Raw genomic sequence first — 22,268 nt, forward strand, 5'->3', positions numbered from 1 at the left:
TCCATATTCCATGAGACAATTTATTGGTATAATTAAGCACATCACTTCATCTGTAGCACTATTACATTATACAAAAATGCCAATGGCTCCCCTGTCCTGAGACCTAGAGATGAATGAAATGGCAGGGGACAAGAGGACAAGGGAGCCCCTGAGATACAGGGATTGAAGGAAAAAGGGACAGGGATGGGAGACTTGGACACACAAATGCAGGAAAGAATCAGGCTCAGAGGCACAAGCACTCATACAGACAAGTCCCTGTTCCATGAGTACACAAAAGGACAGCCTTCTGGATTATAACGGGGCATACAGAAATAAGAGGAGGATTTGTTCTCCATCTATAATGCCATTGACACCCCCCTTTTTTATCCCCTTCTCTTTGAGAACATAATAAATGTACAAATTGTTGGCTGAAGTTACTACCTTCAGTTTCAAAAATAGAAAGGGACATGACTTTTGCACTGGCTGCCACTCTTCAAGTTCTACACTGTCCAGTCAGGAGCTACTAACCATTAGTGTAAAAGGTAGCCTTTGTAGCTTAGTGTTTGAACAACTGATTTACAGACCAGGGAAGACCCATGAGGACCCCTTGATGGACTATGGAAGGTAGCCAGGGGTAGAAATTTGAAATCCTGAGGAATGTGTTAAAAAAAAAAAAAAAAAAAGCAGAGGACATGAGAGAAGCAGCTCATCAGGGTCTGTAAAAGGGATAATGAGGGTGTTCAAAAGAAGAATGCCAGAGCAGTGACCATACTCTGAAGCTCAGAATCAGCTGCAAGGACTCTTTGTTCTCACTCCAGCGACTGTAACATCAGTAGCTGCTTCAGTACTTTGGTCTGGCTTGTCTCTCGGATTTCTCCTGCTAAGAACATCTCATCCACCACAGTATAAACCTGGAAAGAGACCCAACAATGAGAGGCATTTACAGGGTATTCCCCAAGCTAACCTCTTCTAGTTCCACCTAGTTATTTCCCATCAACTGGAGGAGTGGCCTAAGAGTCAGAACCTCTGCATCAGTGTCCTGAGGTTATGGGTTCAATCCCCATGCTGCTCCTTGGGACCCTGGACAAGTCACTTAACACTCAGGTACCGTAGCTAGATTCTGAGCCCACCGGGACAAATAAGAATAAAAACTTAAAAGTACCTGAATGTAAACAGGTTACAATCAACATTAACTCAAAATACGTACATACAATAAAACAAAACAGCATAATATTAAAAGGATAATATAGAACTACTGAAGATACCTTTTAAATCATAGGCAAAAGCTTGATTAAATAAAAGTGTTAAACATTTCATCTATTTGATAAGAACTCAATTGGTAATCCTAGAAGGTGTGGTGGATTTATAAAATATTATTCACTAGATTACCCGGCGCTGCCCAGATATTTATTTATCCCAATCTTCCGGTATCGATACACTTCTATTCAGTGATTACGCCTGGTAAAATGTGAAGTATTTGATTGTTTATTTCGTGGTCATCTTCATTTTTAGCAGCAAAAAATGGCCCTGTATATGGGGCTGAACTTGGACTTAAACGGCATCAGGGGCATCAGTATTCATCTCAGCGATCCCAAAACTATGGGGTAGACCAGGGGTGCCCAAAAGGTCGATCGCGATTGACTAGTAGATCGCGAAGGCAATGTGAGTCTATCTCGGAGCCTATCCCGGGCGCCATGATAGACTCGCACTGCCTTCCGTTCTACCTGCTTTCCAACCCTGTAAATAGGACGCTGAAGCGCTGGGCCGACCAACGTTCCTTACTCGATGTCAATTCCGACGTCAGACAGGAAGTTCCGGGCCAGCCAATCATTGCCTGGCTGGCCCAGAACTTCCTCTCCAATGTTAGAATTGACTTCGGGTGGGGAATTATACTACTACTCTTTTCTTATTAAACCCCTTAGTCCTTTTGTTTTTTCCCCATATATGTTTTCTTTTCTGTATTTATTGTAGTTCTCCCCCCTATCCTTTTGTTCTTATTACATTTCTTTTGTGTCTTGTTCATCTGAGTATATTTCGTCTGTTTAACATTGTTGTTTTTAATTCTGTTTAAACTCTGTTCTTACCCCTATTTTATTGCTGTAATACACTTAGTATTTCGATAAGCGTTTTATCAAATTTACAATAAACTTGGAAACTTGAGAAGATTGGTCGGCCCAGCGCTTCAGCGTCCTCTTTACGGTGGTGGCCTGCTCCCCGTTGGCGGTGGTGGCTTGGGGGAGGGCAGGGAGACAGAAAGACAGACAGAAAGGGGGCATAGAGAGAGAAAGACAGAAGACAGAAAGAAAGAAAGGGGGGCAGGGAGACAGAAAGAAAGACGGAGAGAAAGAAAGAAAGGGGAGGAGGGCAGGGAGAGAGGAAGAAAAAGTTGGGGAAGGGAATGAGGTCTGGAGGAGAGGAAGCATACAGGAGGCTGAAAGAAGAAAAATAATAGTGCATGCACAGTCAGAAGAAGAAAGTGTAACCAGAGACTGATGAAATTACCAGACAACAAAGGTAGGAAATTTGATTTTATTTTCAATTTAGTGATCAAAATGTGTCCGTTTTGAGAATTTGCATCTGCTGTCTGTATTTTGCACTATGGCTCCCTTTTACTAAACCGCGATAGCAGTTTTTAGCGCAGGGAGCCTATGAGCATCGAGAGCAGCACAGGGCATTCAGTGGGAAGATCCCAAGGACTCCATCCCAGCAAGTGTCCAGGCAAAATTTGCAGTTTTGAAAAAGCAGGGAGCTTTAGAAAAAAAAAATTGCTAAAAATATAAGCAATTCACGCCACGATCACGATGATTTTCACACTTCCCAAACTAAAAATGGCAATTTTAGGATTTTTCAAGTGGGGGAGCATCCAGAAACCCCACATTTCAAACCTACCCCGATGTCTCTCACAGGCTGTTTATTAGGTTTTTTTAAAAAAAAAATCAAGGTTATCCAAGTGGTTTTACAATCAGGCCCTCAAGCCTGTGTATTCACCGAGATCTGACAGGATCAGTGCTGGAAGCCTGCATTCAGCCTTCACAGTAGCTGGATTAGACTATTCACTGCCACAATGGTGGAAATGCTGCTACAAAGCTGATCTTCGGGCTGTCAGTCAGACTCCAATGTCTGACTACACCTCCACCCTTGAGGACAAACGGATGTGCACTGGAACGGTGCACCCTGCAAGACACCACTGAGTCTCCTAAGAGCGCCTGACAGCCCTGAGCTCCAGAGAAAACTATGCAGGCTGGCTAACAGGTACCCAGTGGGATCAGCATGTCAGCTACAGACAAGTCTGTGAATTTTCACGCAGGCAGAGCTTTAAAATCGCTCCAAGCACCAAATTACCGAAAAGGGAATGAAATTACATCAAATTAAAATAATAAAATGCAGAAGGAAAGAAATAATGGTAGAGCTAGAGAGCCCAGTGAAATACAACAGAGACAGTGAAAAATCCAAAGTGGGTTCCTTCTGTAGCATGTAGCTAAAGGCAAATAACCTACTGTCTAGAATGTCTCACCTATTGCACTGCAAATAGTAGGAGTAGTGGTGATATAATAATAATAACAACAACAGCTTATATACCGCAATACCGTGAAGTTCTATGCGGTTTACAGAAGATTAAGCAAAGATAACAAATTGAATTGACTTTAAGAGGGGAGGAAGAAAGAGAATTAATAGGACAGGAAATTCATTGTTGAGGAGAGAGAGAGATCAAAAGGACAAGTTAATCGCTATAGAGGGGAGAGAGAAGAGAGGATCAGTTGTCTAGATGCTTTAGGAACAAGTGTGTTTTTAGACTCCTAAATTCCCCATAAGTAGTGGGCGAAAGCAATTGTTCTAGGTCTTTACCCCATGATGCTGCTTGGTGTAATCTGATCCTTGTTCTGTAAAGCTGCTATTTAGCACAGTTACTTACTGTAACAGGTGTTATCCAGGGACAGCAGGCAGATATTCTCACATGTGTGTGATGTCATCCACAGAGCCCGGTATGGACAGTGCCTGCACCAAGGTGACCCAGGACTGGTTTAGAAGTCATAACATGTGAACAATACTAGACGAGATCATGGAGAAATTAAGGATGGAAATTTGTGTGAAGGCTGCTGAACAGCGAAAGAAGTTTGATGAAAATCCAAAATTTATTTTCTCTTCTACTTTCTTCTTTGTTAGTTTCCAAAAGAAAAGTAGACAATGGAGAGAAGAAACTTGAAATACTTGAAAAAAGAAATATAAATGGGACGGCAGCTTGACAGAGTAACAAAAGGCACGTGGTCTTCACGCCGTGGAAAATGAAAAACTGACGACCTCATGAGCTGGCATCGGGTAGGAAGGCACTCACAGGCAGTTTAAAAGCTTTCAAAAGCTTAAAGTGACACTACACCTTTCACTGTCCATACTACGCTCCGTGGATGACGTCACCCACATGTGAGAATATGCTACCTGCTTGTCTAAGGATAATCAATTTTTTTATCAAAAACAAATGTGTGTCTGGGCATGAGGGTGTTGGTAGTGGTTGTATTTGCTGAAAGTAATAAAAAATTAAAGATTCTGCTACAAATCCTACTGCAGCACAATGCCAAGATCAGAGGGGGTAGAGGGCTGGTCCTTGGTTATTAGATTCTGTTGAGAATTGGTGTGATAGAGAGCTAAGGGTGACATTTGGAATGTGCCGAAGAGCAGGTGAGCAGTATGTGCTCTGCGCTGGGAGCATGACGTGGTTCTATGGCTTTTATGCAGTGAAGGGGCTCTGTCAGTTCATAAGAACTTGTACTGGATACAAACTTCCATCTTACTGTTTATTAAAATTTAATAACACGCTCAAAGCTTGCAGCAAATTAGGTTACAAATTCTAAACATGTGTCAAACTCAGAAGAGAATAGTGTGCAGAAGAGAATAGTGTGCAGATTCCATTTCTGTGAAATTCAGATTAATGCGCATCATAATCATCCTGATGTTTAGGAAGCTCCCATATATCAAGATACATTAGGTATACTCGTTAACTCTAATCTCCCTAGTTCTGCCTTAGCTAAGCCCCACTCTGATGAAGAACCGCAACCACCCCATCCCCCCCTCCCGCCTCATCTGAGCAGCCTTCTACTGTGAACGCCACCTAGAGAGCCTTTCCATCCTTCTGTCTTCTAGCTGAAACCTCATAAGGAGCCCTAATAACATTCAACTCCAGAATTAAGAATGGGCACTTACTTTATAGAAGTTGAAAACCAGATCTAGTTCACAAACGTTGTGGAAATATTCATTCAGTACCTAAAGAGAAAACAAAATCTCTAAGTAAAACCACACTAATACCTTCACTTTCAGCTTAAACCAACTTTATCCTAATTTTAATCATCTACAGAAGCCATTTATCTTTTTTTAATTAGGCCTCACAACAAGTCAGAACAATGACCCAGAGCCCAGCATAGATTCTTACTACTTTGGTAAAGCAAATGTTGCATTTTCCACTAACAGCCAAGATATTATAAAGAACATAAGTGGGTGATGGCATTGCATAATGCTAGGAGAAAGCAATCCTCCTTTGCCTCAGGAGAGCTAAGTGAACTGTCCAGGATCAATAGTGGAATCTGAACCCTGGCTTCCTTGGTTCTTAAGCCAGCTGCCCTAACCATTAGGTTTTTCCTCCACAATGTGAAGCACTCGCAGAGGCAAGGCCACTGCCCTGTTCAGAAATTTACAGATTCATGAAAGGGCTTCTTCACATCTAGCCATCAATACAGAAGCCACCTATATCATGGGATCTCACTGCTGTTCTTACCTCTCTCTGAAACCATTGTTTTGAACCCATGGAATCATCATCTCTCAAGTATCTAATATGGAAAGTACTCCTCCTAATAATTATTTGACTTCAAGTTCACAAATTTTTATAGACTTATCTGGTGTTCTTTGTGGACCACAGGATACAAGTCCTCACAGCATGAGTGGGAAAGTTAATCTAGATTCAATCCATCATTCTGAAAGCTTTTCAGGAGCCTTATTACACATGCATACCACTTTCTGCCTTCTGTCAAAAGAGACCAGGCTCAGTACAGGGTTAAAGCACAGCATAGACTTGTAAGTCCTAGAAGTGGGTGGGGATACAAGAAGTTGAATCCTGTTGCCCATAGAGAAGACCTGGTTCTCAAAATACAGATAGGATAGAAAGTCCTCATAGCATGGACTGCACAGCTACAGGCTACCTTCAACATAAAAAAGGGGAAAATAATAAAAAGAGTTGCAACTTAAGGGGGGATATCGACCTCTTTTGGAACATATCTGGAAAAATAGTCGTATCAAGATCAAAATGATTTAAATGTGACAAAAATTCCCCGAAGGACACTCAAGGCCTATACTTGGCCCTAATCGAGCTAACACTGAAAGCAACAAACTTTAAAATGGCTGAAAAAATTATAAAAGAAAAAAATGAAAGTTAATCAGCCTGACAACAACAGGACATACATGTAAAAAACATCAAACACACAGAACTGAGCACTTGGGTGACCAAGGTACTAAACAGGTCCATGGAAAAGAGAAACCCAAAGAGGTGCATGTGATAACAAAAGCCTAACAAACTGGCAAATTTTATCATTCGGTATTTGCATCTAGCCTCAACATCAGTAGTGTTTCCAATATAATAGGGTCTGGATTCATTCAAAATCTTGTGTATACACTGTCAGTGTCTTCAAGGACGCCTCAGCCCCACCACTCCACCGCTGTAATGATTTGCTACCGTGGGAAGGATTATGTGGTGCTTCATCATTGGCTGCCCATTTTAGTATTATTACTTAGTTCTTAAATAAATAAATATTGATAAATATCATAAATCTGTAGAAATGTAAAGTGCTTATAGTACTTATCTCAGCCAAACAGCACTTGATACAGCACTTTTTTCGGTGCGAAACATGTCGGTCTGACTCCCAGGTTTGGCTGAGATAAGTACTATAAGCACTTTACATTTCTACAGATTTATGATATTTATCAATATTTATTTATTTAAAAACTAACTATACATTATCACACGAAGTAATACTAAAATGGGCAGCCAATGATGAAGCACCACATAATTCTTCCCGCGGTAGCAAATCATTACAGCGGTGGAGTGGTGGGGCTGAGGCGTCCTTGAAGATACTGACTGTGCATACACAAGATTTTGAATGAATCCAGACCCTATTATATGTGATAACAAAAGGCAGAATAGGTGTGCATGCACTCTGAATGTGCTAAAAGCTTCTAGAAAATGTAATTGGCCCACGTTAGGCACCATCATCAACGTCACCCTATATGAGATTCCATTGTCCTGCTTGTCTTCAAAAATAAACTATGTAAAAACTGAAAAGGTGAGAGCTAAATCCAAATAAAATAAAATGAAGGTTCAAAACTATAAGATACAGTAACTGACAGCATTAAAGAAAAACTAATTCCTGCCCTCCCTATATAGCAGCATGCTCATATGATTTCCGTTGCCAATACCCCAGAAACAGCTACAACTCCCCACATGCCATGCTCACCTCCACAAAGTTATGAATAGCTTCCAGATAGGCCAAATTATTGTCGTTCACATCCACACATATGCAAAAATACAGCCCTGCATAGCGCCGGTAGATGATTTTAAAGTTTCGGAACTGAAAGAGAAAAACATACTGAGATTTGCATTTTGCAAACAGGCTCTGATGAACATAAGAAGTTGCCTCCGCTGAGGCAGACCAGAGGTCCATCTCGCCCAGCGGTCTGCTCTCGCGGCGGCCCATCAGGCCCACTGCCTGAACAGTGGTCTCTGACTAATTTTACAAATTACCTCTAATCCTATCCCTATAACCTTACCTCTACTCTTATCTGTACCCCTCAATCCCTTTGTTCTCCAGGTACCTTTCCAGACCTTCTTTGAAGCCCTGTAGCGTGTTTCTGCTTATCACATCCTCCGGTAGCGCGTTCCATGTATCCACCACCCTCTGGGTGAAAAAGAACTTCCTGGCATTTGTTGAGATAGCCTGGGCCCCAACATTTGTAATCAGAGAGCTACAGCTCCTATTTGCCAAAGCCAACTGATCACTGCACTTACCTCAACAAAGTTAGTGTGCTTGGCATCCCGGACAGTGACCACAGCATGAACTTCCTCAATCAGCTTCTGCTTTTCATCATCATCAAATTGCATATACCACTTAGCCAAGCGGGTTTTCCCTGCACGATTCTGGATAAGGATAAAGCGAATCTAAAGGAAGGTAACAAAAAGATACCATCAGAAAGAGTGTCCAAGTGTACAGAAAGCCAGTTCCAAATATCTTATTGCTTAAAAAGCACCAATATTTTACTTTGCTTTGCAAAGAAGTCATCCTATAGGTACATTTCTGTGGCTTACTTAGGATTTTAAACAAATAAAGAATCTCTCCATGGAAAAGCAGAAAATTATCCTGCTTCTGCTTCTCCCTCCCCTTACCCTCAAGAATGAAATACAATGGCTTACCTAATTTTCTTCCCTTTACTTCTTCCAGACTAGGCTAGAACTTGTGGGGTATCAAGTCCACTGACCAGCAGATGGAGAAAGAGAATACAGAATTGTGCTGTGTTTAGCTCCAACAATTCAGTATTTTCTTAACAAAGCAGTGGAAAGGCAATAACAGACCAGTAACGAAGAATTACGGTATGTCCTTATTGAAATGATAATTGACACATGGCACAGCATCCCAGTGGAAACAAGGAGAGAGAGAAAAAAAAATTCAAGAAAGAGTGGGGCAAGCACTAAGGATTTCTAAGGGAAAAGGGGTTGTAGACACTAAGCTGTTGGTTTGGATAGGCTGTCTGGATAAGCCATATGGCCTTTTTAGGCCCTCATTTTGTAAGTTTCAGTATTCAAGTCCAGGAAGGCAATGTAAAAGTCTATTTTTTTTGTTATGTACATTTTTTGCTGTTTTCACCTTTAGTATACTGTAGACCTCAATGATAAACAGGACATCAGGAAACAGTAGCTCAGGAAATAAAGTACTTAGCTGACCTTTGCATATATCAGTGAAAGCAGCAGCAGCTTAAGATTCTTGTATACATCCCTTACAATAAAGAAAGCAAAATCTAATTGGTGTCTTGCTTTGAAATGTTAAAGAGTCTCAGCACTATCACCAAATTTGCCCCTTCAGACCTTTGAAACCAGTTTTTCTTCTCTTCTTCAGCAGCTAAAGAAATCAACTTTATAAATCTGCTTGGTTTATTATATAAACCACCAACTGGCACATGGAGGAGGACTAAACAGCTTTGGGTAATCTCTTCAAGAAAAAGGTGGTTAATTAATGCCAAATATATAAAGATCACTAAATTGTTTACAAATGTCATTTATTGGAGGACAATCATTTCATACTCAATACACCCAAATTTGTCATTTTTATAAACTTTCAAAGCAGCATCAAATTCATGGTGATAAAGAAAGTGGGAGAGTGGAGATATGATAGAGATGTTGAAATATCTACATGATATAAATAAACAAGAGGTGAGTCTTTCAATTGAAAGGAAACTCCAAAGTGAGAGGGCATGGGATGAAGTTACCTCATAAGAAGTGATAAGTATTTCCTTAGATTACTCCTACTTTTTACAGAAAGGGTGGTAGATGTAACATAGTAGATGACGGCAGATAAAGACCGAATAGTCCATCCAGTCTGCCCAACCTGATTCAATTTAAATTTAATTTTTTCTTCTTAGCTATTTCTGGGCAAGAATCCAAAGCACTACTCGGTACTGTGCTTAGGCTCCAACTGCCGAAATCTCCGTTAAAACCTACTCCAGCCTATCTAAACCCTCCCAGCCATTGAAGCCAGTCTCCCGGTAGAGGTGGTGGACACAAAGACTGTGTCTGAATTCAAGAAAGCATGTGACAGGAATATGGGATCTCTTGGAAAGAGAAGGAATTAATGGATGCTGTCGATGGGCAGACTGGATAAGCCGTTTGGCCTTTATCTGCTGTCATGTTTCTATCCCAGACCACTTGGAAGTGGTGCATTTGGAGGTAATTATGCTTAGTCAGCAGTAAAAGGACACCCAAGTTCCACTTACATAAGCAGGAATGTATAAATCCTATCAAATAGCACCACCAGTGACTGGTGGATATAGCTAACAACCTTAACAACAGGTCCCAAAGATAACCTGCATGTTAAAGATGTGACCAAGATGGAAGCCAATAAGGATTGTATGGCTTCTGCCAAGAAATCTGCAGTGTTACACTGGCTTCGTGCAGAGAAGCAGAGGAGGGACATGAGGAATAACTCGACAGAGCACTTAATGCATTGAACTCCCTCCCAAAACACAATTTGCATGTAAAATTTTCAGTTGAACAAGAAAACTGCTGATAAAATGAAGGAGCAATCGATGCTGTTATTTGGAAAGAAATCGCATTATGATTCATAATAACCTGTTCCCGACGATTCTTCAGAAGCACAAAGATTTGAACTATATTATTACTAGACTGAGAGATGAAAATATTAATGCAGAAGCTCTCTCCCCCTTCGGGATGGCTTTTATGGGTATACCCTGTTCAGCTTACTGATACCATACTTACACCAGTGCTAAAAGCATCAAATGTCGATTTAAGTAAAGATGAATTTTTATCATCCAGTGGTTGTTTGTTTCTTGTTTTAATAATTTATATTCCGCATATCCTACAATTCTATACGGATTACAAAACTCAAGCATTTTTCCCTAACTATCCCGGTGGGCTAGTACCTGTTTTCACAGGCTCAGCAACGATGGCTGCTAACCGACCCAATTCACAAAAGGGCCCGCGGTGAGTTTTTCCCCTCGATCGCCCAAGCAAATTAGTAAAACCCCATGTAAAATAGCCAAGCAATGTAAGTGAATCAATCGTTTGGCTATTTTGTATCGGGTTTTATGATCCTAAAACCTGACTGAGGCATCTGAGACAATCAGGGCCTTAGGCTCCTCCCCGTGCATTACATGATGCACCAGGGAGGGGCCTAAGGCCCAGTGGTGTCAGAAAAAAGGAGCAGGAGGTGTTTTGAGTACCTCCTGCTCCCAACATTAAAGTGGGAGTTACGGGGAAAGGGGACTCTGGTGGCAGGAGGGAGTGGGCATCCCTCCTGCCTTTTTTTTTTGGGGGGGGGGGGGGGGGGAGGGAGGGTAGGTTCTTAATGGCAGGAGGGAATGGCCATCCCTTATGCCATTTGTGGGTTGCCATGTTTTGGGAGGAGGGGTGCATTTGTCGGGGATCACTGGAGGAGGACCGGCGGTGGGGGAATTTTAAAAAAAATTGCCATAAAAAAAAAAAAAAAGAACAAAAACCTGGCAGAAGCCCTGACAACAGTGACAGGATGCTGCTTCCCCTGTCACTACTGTTAGGACTCTGCGCATGTCTCAATCACATGCAAACTTAATAGTGAATCAATCGCTGTTGGAAAATAGGCCAACAGCGATCGAGTTGCTATTGTTAGTGAATCTAGCCCTTATTGCATTTAAAGTTGTTGGGTAGGCTTATTTGCATTCCTCATTGATTCAATTATGCCCCTTACTTCCCCCATATGATCCTATAAGGATAAATTACTCAAAATTCAACCCCTCCCCTCCCCCATTACAAGTTCAATTAGCTTTTACCTGAAGTCAGCCTTTTATACTGGATACTTATTCCTCTATAATGGAACTCTCTCCCCAAATACTTCCATCTTGAAATGCCATTGCCAAAATTGTTTAAGGCCACTGTCACCAAGTAGATGCAGTATATGGTATCAAAAAACAGCAAGGCAATCTATCCAGAAAGTCCAAGACAGAAAAGATAGGCAGCAGACAGATGAAGTTCCAGAGTTTATTGCACCTACATTTGACTGGATTAAAAAAGCAAAGCCCAAGACAGCCATGTTTTACCCAAGAATGGACTAATTCATGGCAAAGACTGTATAAATATTAGTTAATATCATAAAATCTATAAATGAGGACAAATCCTAAAATGCATAAAAATGTAGATTCATATATATAGCTTTTTGATCTGTAGTACATTAACTGTTTAACCTAAATATTTTTATAGATAGACTTTACAGTTAACTACCTTAAACAAAAATTAAAAATCAATGTGATGTCACATGGGTTCCATGAACGGGAGCAGACACTGATTGCAGAGCCCCCGCCTTTCCCCGCTACTCTGCAGAGATTCAGCCAACTAGAATAGACAAAAGAGATTCTAAGTCATAACCTGTATCCTGCAGAACTGAGTGGAATCGATAGTGCGCATGGATATTGGCATCTGGCGGTAAAATCTCAGCGTTGGGAAAAGGAGCGGATGAAATTACCGGAAGCCAAAATGGTGGATCCTCCTCTGCAGCAGCAACCATCCGTTTGTTCAGTGTGGATGGCGGAAATAATATCCAAAGTCACGGCAGCAGTAGAAGTTGCTCTTGACAAAAAACTGCAAAAGCTTTTCAGCTGAGCAGAGGAAGCCCATGAGCATCTAGATAGCATGGACCTAGAAGTGACTCAGCTGCAGAAGAGAGTGAGCACCTTGGAAAATGAGGAGGCCTCGGCTGAAGGTGCTGCAGGAAAAAAAAAACCTGGCAGACATGGAGGCTAAGCTGGACGACATAGAAAAACCACTCAAGGTGGAATAATCTTCGTTTTGTGGGCATCTAAGGACTGAGGACATTGCGTGCAAATTGGAAACGTGGTTGATGGAGGTGATTACCTTCAACACCCAGCTGGTCCCAGTGAGAATTGAAAAGGCACACAGAGTGGGACCTCAGAGGCTAAGCCAAGAGCGGTTATAGTCCGCCTCCTACACTTCGTGCACAAGCAAGCCATTTTGCAGGCTCTCTGGGCTGGAACACTGTTTTATGCAGGCCACAAAGTGTTGTGCTTTCAGGATTGCTTCATCTTTGGTTATGGCGGCACAGAAAAAATTTGTACCCGTGTGTTCCACGTTGATAGAGAAGAAAGTACGGTTCTCCTTACTTTACCCAGCCAAATTACGTATTCATTATGCGAACAAGGATTATTACTTCGAAGAGGCAGGTAAAGCTCAGGACTTAAGAAACAGCTGACTTCAAAATAGATCCACCCAGACAGATCAGAGACATCCATTATAATTAAGCTTTTAAACCCCCCAGGCTCCACTGTACTTAATTTATAAATCCATCTCTGTTCCTTTATATTTAACAGTTTTTCTACATTAGCTGTTTCTTAATTAGTAAAAAAAAGTAGATGAAAAATGCCACTGTCTAATCTAATCTCAGTGTTCTCCCCAGAAATTATTTTCCAGCCGGGTGGCATGAAAAAGTAGCCGGGTGGGGCGGGATGGGGAAATTTGGTGGTGGGGAAAATTATCCCCCTATTTTACTAAGGTACGCTAGCATTTTTAGCACGCGCAAACCCCTGTGCTATGTGGGAAAACTAACGCCAGCTCAATGCTGGCGTTAGCATCTAGCGCACATGGCAATTCTCCGCGCACTAAGCGCATGCTAAAACCACTATTGTAACTTAGTAAAAGGAGCCCTAAATGTGTACTATTTTTATTAGTTAATTATTATTATTATTTTCCAATGCTCAATATGACTTCCTTTTTTAAGGTTTGACACTTGTGCCAGAATATTTTTATTAAATTTAAGAAGTATTTGCCCTCTTTCAAATGGTATAGAGGTTAAAAAAAGGGAATGGCGTTAATGAAGTCATTAGGTTCAATCTAGCCATTTATTTCTGCATGAATTTAAACAACTAAAAAAAAACAACAATAAATATAGCTGATCCAGTCATACAAGAAATGGCTCTACAGCAAGAGTGCCCACACTTTTTTGGGCTTGCGAGCTACTTTTAAAATGACCAAGTCAAAATGATCTACCAACAATAAAATTTTTAAAACACAAAGCACACTGTACGCAGAGAAAATGTAAATTATCATTTACAGTATATTCTGCAGGTTTTCAAAGAGGTCAAGGCAGATGATTCTATGCAATGTCACCTTAGGAACAACTATACAAAAATAGACAAATATACCCCCTCCCTTTTTACTAAATCACAATAGCGGTTTTTAGCGCAGGGAGATGCGCTGAATGCCCTGCACTGCTCTCGATGCTCATAGGCTCCCTGTGCTAAAAACCGCTATTGCGATTTAGTAAAAGGGGGCCATAGTGCAAAATATAGACAGCAGATATAAATTCTCAAAAGACACATTTTGATCACCAAACTGAAAATAAAATCATTTTTCCCACAATTGGACATGCTTAATTACATCAGCTCTATGGCTGCTTTAACTGTAAGGCGCCTGAATCTAAGGCTATATGCTACCATTCTGTAATGGAACCTGGGAGCCCATTCACTGCTATAGAATACTATAGAATAAGCATTCCCTGTACAGTCTCAGGGTGCCTACGAGGAAGAACCCACTTGGAGAATTGCCCCTTATTTTTTAAGGATTATAAAACAAGCAATAATGTGAAAAACAAAACCCAGCCTTAAAACAGGTTGAATTAATTTGTGAACCATTATTTAAAGGATACTCAGAAAAAAAATATTGTTTTCCCTTAGCTTAAATGAAATAAAACATATTCCTATCCATCATTTGACTATAGCTAAGTGCAAAAGAACATTAGCTTGAAAAACCTCATAGAGCTGCAGTGAAATAGAAAAGTGATTTCGTTTTACTGTAATTTCTGCATTAAGTGGATTTGCACACCCCAAGCTCCTTAAATCCTGATGCACTTCTAGCTTTTCCTGTATCAGACTTTGCAAGATTAATAAATGGAGCATCCTTCTGCCTGCCAGTTAAAGGATGAAAAAAAAAATGCCTATAAAGTTCAAATCACAGCTTGACTAAACTTGAACTTTTTTGATTTCATTCTTCCTGGCTGACCACTTTATTTTCCAGAATAGGCACCAAGGTTGCTTGGATCGAAGCTTTAAAAGAGCAAGCAGAATCGGGTCCGATGTCCGTGCGTTTGTTTTTCTCAAATGGTATACTACTACACTTGCTGCTTTTACTTGCTTTGGGCCTTCCTCATTGCCGGATCCTGCCTACTTTCTGTTTCCATGAAGGCAGGACCCGGCAGCGAAGAAGGCCCGAAGCAAGTAAAAGCAGCAAGTTGTAAGCTTCCCTCCGGGGCTCTATCGTGTGCGTGCTGGCTTCCCTTCTCTTCCCTCCGAAACCGGAAGTAGCGTCCCAGGGGGGGGGGGGGGAAGAGAAGGGAAGCCGGCACGCACACGATAGAGCCCCGGAGGGAAGCTTACAACTTGCTGCTTTTACTTGCTTCGGGACTTCCTCACTGCCAGGTCCTGCCTTCGTGGAAACAGAAAGTAGGCAGGTCCCGGCAACGAGGAAGGCCCGAAGCAAGTAAAAGCATGTTGGCAAAAAAAAAAAAAAAAAAAAGGCAGGCGTCAAACAAAATTTTCGGCGGCGAGTCAGCCCGGGAAGGAGCATCGGCGGCAGTAGCAGGATTCACTGGGCAGTCATCTAAATTAGCTGGGTGCAGCGCCCGGCTATAAGGCACTGGGGAGAACACTGTAATCTAATCTAATCTAAACCTTAGGTTTGTATACCGCATCATCTCTACATTCGTAAAGCTCGGCACGGTTAACAAGAGTTAGGGTAGAAAGGAACTCCAGTGGAGGGAAGAGGCAAAATGCGGAGAAAAATTTAGAGGGCTAGTATGACCAGAGAAGGAGGAGGAGTTATGTTTTCGAGAATAACCAGGTTTTCAGATGTTTACGGAAGAGTTGGAGGGAGCTCAGATTCCTAAGAGGGGAGGTAAGGTTGTTCCAGAGCTCAGTGATTCTGAAAGGGAGGGAGGAGCAGTGTTTTCCTACAAGGGAAACACCTTTTAAAGAAGGAAAGGAAAGTTTCAGTTTTTGGGTGGATCTGGTGGAATTGGGGTTAGAGGAGTTCCAAGCGAGAGGAATGAAGGGAGGGAGGATGCCGTGTAGAATCTTGAAAGTGAGGCAGGCACATTTGAAAGTGGACTCTAGAGATTATCTTGACTCGATAAGTTTAGTGAGGTCGGATGACAAAGGCCGGCTTTGGTAGGATTTTTTATAAACTTTGAATTGAAATTTAAAAGAGAGATAAGATAATTAATGTTTATATTTGATTTTAGGGGAGGATCCTTGAAAAAGCTTTGGGTGAAACATGTTGGATCTAGCCCTCCCAGATCATGCCATTCAAAGAATCTTTATGATTTAAGTAAAATGCTTGATTCAAAATTTTAAATAAATATTTGAAAAAGATAGATAAGTAACAAAATTTAAGAAAGGGACCAGTGACGAATGGACACAAAGCTTACCACTATGAGATATTTTGAGCGGTGTCACCGAGGTCCAGAAGAAAAGATCAAAGAGGATAATTGTAATGTGTTTATATGGACTTGGGGAAGGTTGAATACTTACTATATAATATTGACTCCAAGTATACCTATTAAACAAATTTATCATCAATTACTTACAAAATGACATATCTAAACCAATTCCTAGCATTAAACTCATTAGAAATTGCTTGGGTGTCAAAACTGATCTAAAATAGATGGCATAAGAATGAGTGTTGCCAATCTAAACCACATCTAGAAAATAATTCAAATCAGTTCAAAAATTGTTGGAACTATATAAAAGGCTCTACTGATGGTTTTCAATGACATCACAGTGTCATTATAGACATCAATGATAGTTGGTTTGCCAGCTAGTGATAAAGCTCAAAGTATTCATTTGGGCCAAGATGGCTAGAATTTAAAAGAAAGGATATCCTGTCACGAAAGTTATGCCATTTGCACAATTTGAATAGAACAACCACATAGAACAGTACTTGTGCCTTGGAACTTTATATTACATAGAGATCCAAAGAGCAAGCCGACTGTAAAGACATAAGGCTGGTCAGTAATAGTAAATAATGGTAAATAAAAATGAATAATAATAAAAAGAGCATCAGTATTACCCATAATGAATGGAAAAATAAACACACTAAATTACAGTATAAAAACACAGAAAGATCCATTTCTTGTTTGAGCCCATACAGAGCTACTTGTTAAATTAGAAAATGAAGTGTTACTCTGTTCTAAGCAACAGTTTGTCTTTATCATCTCCCTCTCCACAAAAGTATTGGTAATTCAAGTAATAAACTTCATTTGGGACCTGCTTTCTTATTTTTTTTTTCCATATACTGCGTCGTCATACTTTTTTTTTCCTTTGTTTCCTCTTTAAAATTGTTTGATATGTTGTGGTATAGTAAGATAATTTATTAACAACCATATCACTAATAATAAAACCCTAGAGCGCGCATGCGCTCTTGAAAATTCGTGATTCCTGGCGCCGTGAGGTGTGCTTCTGTGGCAGTATTCTATTTCACACCTCACGGCGCTTGCAGGGGCTGGAGGCGCGTGCGGTGGCTGAAGGCGCGCGACTGTGCTCTCTCCAAACCTCCCGGCTCCAGCGGCGTAGGCAGCACCAGTGAAAGCAACCGAGTGGTGGACAGCAGCCCCGCTCCGGCCGTTGACCCTCCACAAACCTCCCGGCTCCAGCAGCGTAGGCAGCACTATAAACTCGCTGCTTCACACCCTTCTACTGCCGATTTCCTCTGCCGCATCTCTGATGACATCATCGGAGACAGACGCGGGAGAGGAAATCGGCAGTAGAAGGCCGCGAAGCAGCGTGTTTAAAGTGCTGCCTACGCGGCTGGAGCCCGGAGGTTTGTCGACGGTGGGAGGGTCAGGAGCAGGACAACGGCAGTAAAAGAAGAGGGAGGGGGCCGAACGGAGCAGGGAAGAGAAGATAAGAGAAGGGAAAGGGGGGTGGGGGAAAATGCTGCTACTGCTTCTGCACAGGAAAGGGGGGGGGGATAGGAGGGAAATTCTGTTGCTGCTGCATAGGGAAGTGGGATGGAAATGCTGCTGCACAGGGAAATGGGGAAAAATGACAGACAGACAGCGGGAGGGAGGGAGACAGAAAGAAAGAAAGACACAGGGGCAGGGAGAGGGACAGAAAGACAGACAGAGAAAGGGGGCCAGAGAGAGAGAGTCAGCGGGAGAGGGAAAGGTGGCTGCTTTGGGGGAAGGGGTGTGCTTGGGGCAAACAGCTTTGCTCTGGGGGGGAAGACAGAAGGGGCCATGGAGAGATAGGGAGAGGGAAAGGGGGCTGCTTTGGGGGGGAGGTGTGCTGGGGACAGACAGCTTTGCTCTGGGGGGAAGACAGAAGAGGGTCATGGAGAGACATTTGGGGGGAGGTGTGTGCTGGGGGGAGGTGTGTGCTGGGGGCAGACAGATTTGCTCGGGGGGGAGGGGGAGACAGAAGGATACAGACAGCGGTCAAGGAGAGAGAGATAAAGAAACACAGACAGACACATCTATTCTAGCACCCGTTAATGTAACGGGCTTAAAGACTAGTTTCTATCATAAAATACTGCCATTAAACTGAAAGGGGGAATGGGACCCTGATAAGAGCCAGAAGATGATTAACAGCTGCAGGACAGTGGACTACAAACAAGATGGTTTGCAAAAAGCACAGGAAAAACTAGAGAAAGTGGCAGGGTTGTAATAAGGAACGAGCAAGAGGTGCAACTACCCAAAGATGCACCATTTGAAGCCAGAAAACTGACAAATAGCCACACCAGAATTAGGATCATGATGTCCTCATTTCTCTTCAATTTGGTACTATCACCTAGACTAGCATTCCAAGACAGATGAAGCTCTTGCCTGCTCTTAGGCTAGAAATGCCAGGCAACAAGGAGCAGAAAAAGTGAGTGGAAAGATGTAGGACAAATGTGTGGCAATGAGAAATAAGGAACTTTATCCATAGATTAATCAGAAAGAGGGGGGGGGAGGATTTCAGATTTAGCTCACCCATTTCAATAGCAGTTCAAAGTGACTTAGGGTACAGTAAGCATTCCCAGAGCCCCAGAAAATTGCACTTGTTACAATGAAAGGCTAAGCGAATTGCCCAAAATCACAAACATAGCAACCAACTCTGTGGGTATTGTAGGTACTTGAGCACCCACAATGTTAAACAAATTCCTTGGCTGTGGCCAGGGAGATTGGTTTAGAACCCCCAATGATTTCAAAAACGTTGGCACCTATGATCACAAATGAGGGGTTACAGTAAGATTTGAACCCTGGCTTCCCTAGTTCTCAACCCACCGATCTACCCATTAGGCTACTCCTCGTCTAAGTACAGTCAGCCAAATGGGATGAGGCCATGACCCAACACTGAAGAGGGGAAGTTGCTCCTAACCCCACCCCTGCCCCTGCGATAAAGTGAGACTAGCGTAGAGAGAGCACAGACCAGACTCCCTCCCTCCCTCCCTAACCAGCCGAAGCAGGCTTATCCGTATGATACGCAATAGCAGCTGGGGAGACATGGCACCTACCATAGCAGCGACAGAGTCCTCTGGTCAGGCCTCTAGGCTGAGCCAGCGCTCGGGCTGAAATCGATCTACAGGAACAGCAGCAGCTCCTTCTTGTCAGACTTTTGGACTCGGGTTAGAGGGAGGCCTGCCAAAAGGAGTAACAGAGACACCAAGTCACAGCATTTGACTGTCTCGCGCACAACCAGGGACCTCCCCCCCTCCCACGTCAGCATATCTCCTCCCCCCCCCCCCCCACATCCTACCTTTAAAAAACGTATTTGAGTCGCCCGCGACCGGCCCCACTCCTTCTCCGGCGCCCCGCCCCTTCTTTTCCTCAGCAGTCTCGCCCTGCCGGAAACAGGAAGCTATATGAAAGGGGGGCGGGACGCCGGCGAGGAAGGCCCGCCCCCTCACAAACTGCGGCTCTGAACAGCACAGGCTTCTCCTTCGGGATTTCCAAGGCCGGGTTCTGCGCTCTCCCCCCCCCCCCCCCCGGAAAACCGCAACGAGGCCAAAGCCGCTCCAAGGTAGCAAGCGCGGTGAGAGCCGAACTGGAAGAAACAACAACTCACGCGCAATCCCCTCCCCCGTCTGGTCAACTCTTGCAATCAACTGCAAGCCTCCCAGCTTCAGCATCGCTCCCTCTCAAACTCCGTGTTTTGAGATCGACGGGCCTCAAACGTCCTTGCAGCTTTTGCTTCTCCGGCGCTCAGCCCCCTCTAACAACCTTTTCGTTTAGTAAAGGGCACCACGGGATTGTAGACTTTTGTATCGCACGTTTAACTTCTGCACACACTCAACTGCTTTTGAAGCTGACCTTTCTTTGCCCTGTGGCTTTCTGTTATAACCACTCTGAATACAATGTTTGCGGCTCGGTGTCTTCCATGCTAGTTCGTCATGCACGCTTGCCTTCCCATTTTTGCCAAATCGTGTATGTTAAACCGTGCTTTGTAATACTGTTTGACGTATGCTCGCCATGCTATGTCTCACCCTACTATGTTTTGGCCTATTATGTTTACCATGCTTTTAACTGTTTTTCCTATCTGTCAGGCAATGATTGCCATACTATCTTCTACCATACTATGTCTGAGAGTGTGGCAAGTTACGTGGTCCCACATTGCCCCAGGTATATTAGATAGATTGTGAGCCTGCCAGGACAGACAGGGAAAAGTGCTTGAGTACTGATTAAATCCATGTACTGTAAACTGGTCTGAGCTCCCCTAAGAAAATGGTATAGAAAATTAAATAAATGTAAAACATTTAAGAGGCATGTTCTACCGTAAATGTGGAAATGGATTTTATAAAATCGTGTGGATGTCTGTGTAAGTACACTGCCACTAGGATTGTGTGTGCTTTTAAAAGTTCTGTCTGTACATGTTTGAGGTCTGCATTTAGATAGAGCTGTTTACTTATTTTATACAAAATAAGCATATACCAGCATTAGAGTACAAACTAGCGAATGACCATACAGTACTACTAATTATTTCTATAGGAACTCAATTTCCCTGTCCTTGCCTCATTTCTTTCTGTAAGCTCTGCCTTAAGGCCCCAATTCTGCAATGTGCGTCCCAATTGTAGACAGCTGTAGGCATCCTACATTTTCTAAAAAAAATGCTCCCCAGGCAGGTTGCTGTAGCCTTAGGCGAACCTAGGCGGCCCTACACATCTCCCTAGTAGAGCGGGAGACACTTACCATGTAGGCCAGCAAAATGCAGGGATCTCCCTGCCATGATTAGTATAGCAGCTGCGGCTACAGCTGCCAGTCTCCCCCCGACGATCGCGGCAGGAGGGTGCCCAACTTCTCCTGCCCACAGGCCCCAACCCCTCGGTCTTACCCGCAAGTTGGCTGGACGGGTCCTCGCACTGTCTGGCCAGCGGGCCCACCCCTCCCCTGCCCAACGGTTATAAAATTGGATTTAGTTTTGGCAGGTTCTGTTCTGATTCTGTATAGGGCGCCGGGTCTAACTGCACAAGCCTCAAACACTTATGATTTTAAAGTGTTGGAGGCTTGTGCAGATGAGGATGGAGCTTAAGAACTCGGGGGATGGGACAGGAAAATGAGTTCCGACGGGGAAAAATTTGTCCCCTTGTCATTCTCTAGCACAAACCAGTCCAGCCAGAACAGTCAACAATCCAACACTGCCACAACAATTCATGGTGCAGCTACTCATAATAGTAAGATCATATAAAGCACAGTTACTAACCATAACGGGTGTTATCCAGGGACAACAGGCAGATATTCTCACATGCATCCATGGAGCCCCGATGTGGGCAGCTGCAAAAGCATTTTTGCTTGAAGAACTATTGTTTTCTGTCTTTCAACCAGTTCTTATTTCATAATAGGACATTACCTCCTATCCTAAGAAGTCTGTTGTGGTTTGATTTGAAATCTGAACAGCTTCCTTGTTCTGTTAATCTGAAATAGAGAGAATCTCTGAAAATTGAATTTTCATACAAGGTACTGAGAATTCTTTTGGATTACTCTCTTACATTTCAAGATCAAATCATTTAATGAAGAAGTGCTTTTTTAGTTTACGAATGCTAAAAAAAAGTTAGGCATTATTTCTTCAACAACATTTCACAGTATTAGTGTAGGCTATTATCCTAGCATAATTGGATTATTGCAATTCTGTTTATGTAAGCCTAAGTAAGGGAAGCTTAAAACGGCAAAACTGATATTCAGAAAGAGAAAATTTGACCATGTATCTCCATTGCTGAGACTTCATTGGCTTCCTGTTTACTTTAGGATACAATTTAAATATGTTTGTATAGTATTCAAAATCTTACATGGTATATTTGCATTCCTATTACCTCTGGCTTTGAATGCACAATGATCTCTTGACTCAAGGAACATTCAAAAATACAAAATTTTTTCCATCTTTTAAGGGAATAAAATCAACTGATAAGATATTCGGTCTTATATATAGAGATTTACAGAGATCTGGAATGAAATTCCATCTTCTATTAGAACTCTTATTTCCCTTCTGAGTTTTCGTAAATCTATGAAAACATT

General features: G+C 42.5%; 1 protein-coding gene across 1 annotated transcript; it reads right to left on the minus strand.

The window, feature by feature from the left end:
* AP2S1 (adaptor related protein complex 2 subunit sigma 1) lies at positions 1 to 19,649 on the minus strand. The gene is made up of 6 exons (XM_033957374.1): positions 19,519 to 19,649; positions 19,277 to 19,400; positions 8,024 to 8,173; positions 7,473 to 7,586; positions 5,176 to 5,235; positions 1 to 890 (listed from the first exon to the last, which is right to left on the minus strand). The coding sequence occupies exons 2-6, from the start codon at positions 19,277 to 19,279 to the stop codon at positions 789 to 791; spliced, it is 429 nt and encodes a 142-aa protein (XP_033813265.1). The 5' UTR covers positions 19,280 to 19,400; positions 19,519 to 19,649; the 3' UTR covers positions 1 to 788.
* Positions 19,650 to 22,268: the final 2,619 nt, after the last annotated feature.

This window comes from Geotrypetes seraphini, chromosome 8 (assembly GCF_902459505.1).
Source record: "Geotrypetes seraphini chromosome 8, aGeoSer1.1, whole genome shotgun sequence".
NCBI lineage: Eukaryota > Metazoa > Chordata > Amphibia > Gymnophiona > Dermophiidae > Geotrypetes > Geotrypetes seraphini.

Coding starts and splice junctions, on each gene's coding strand:
- AP2S1 (XM_033957374.1), bottom strand. Junction 5,236..7,472: donor CTATTCATAACTTTGTGGAG/GTGAGCATGGCA, acceptor TTTTCTCTTTAG/GTACTGAATGAATATTTCCA. Junction 891..5,175: donor TGGTTTTCAACTTCTATAAA/GTAAGTGCCCAT, acceptor GTCTCTTTCCAG/GTTTATACTGTGGTGGATGA.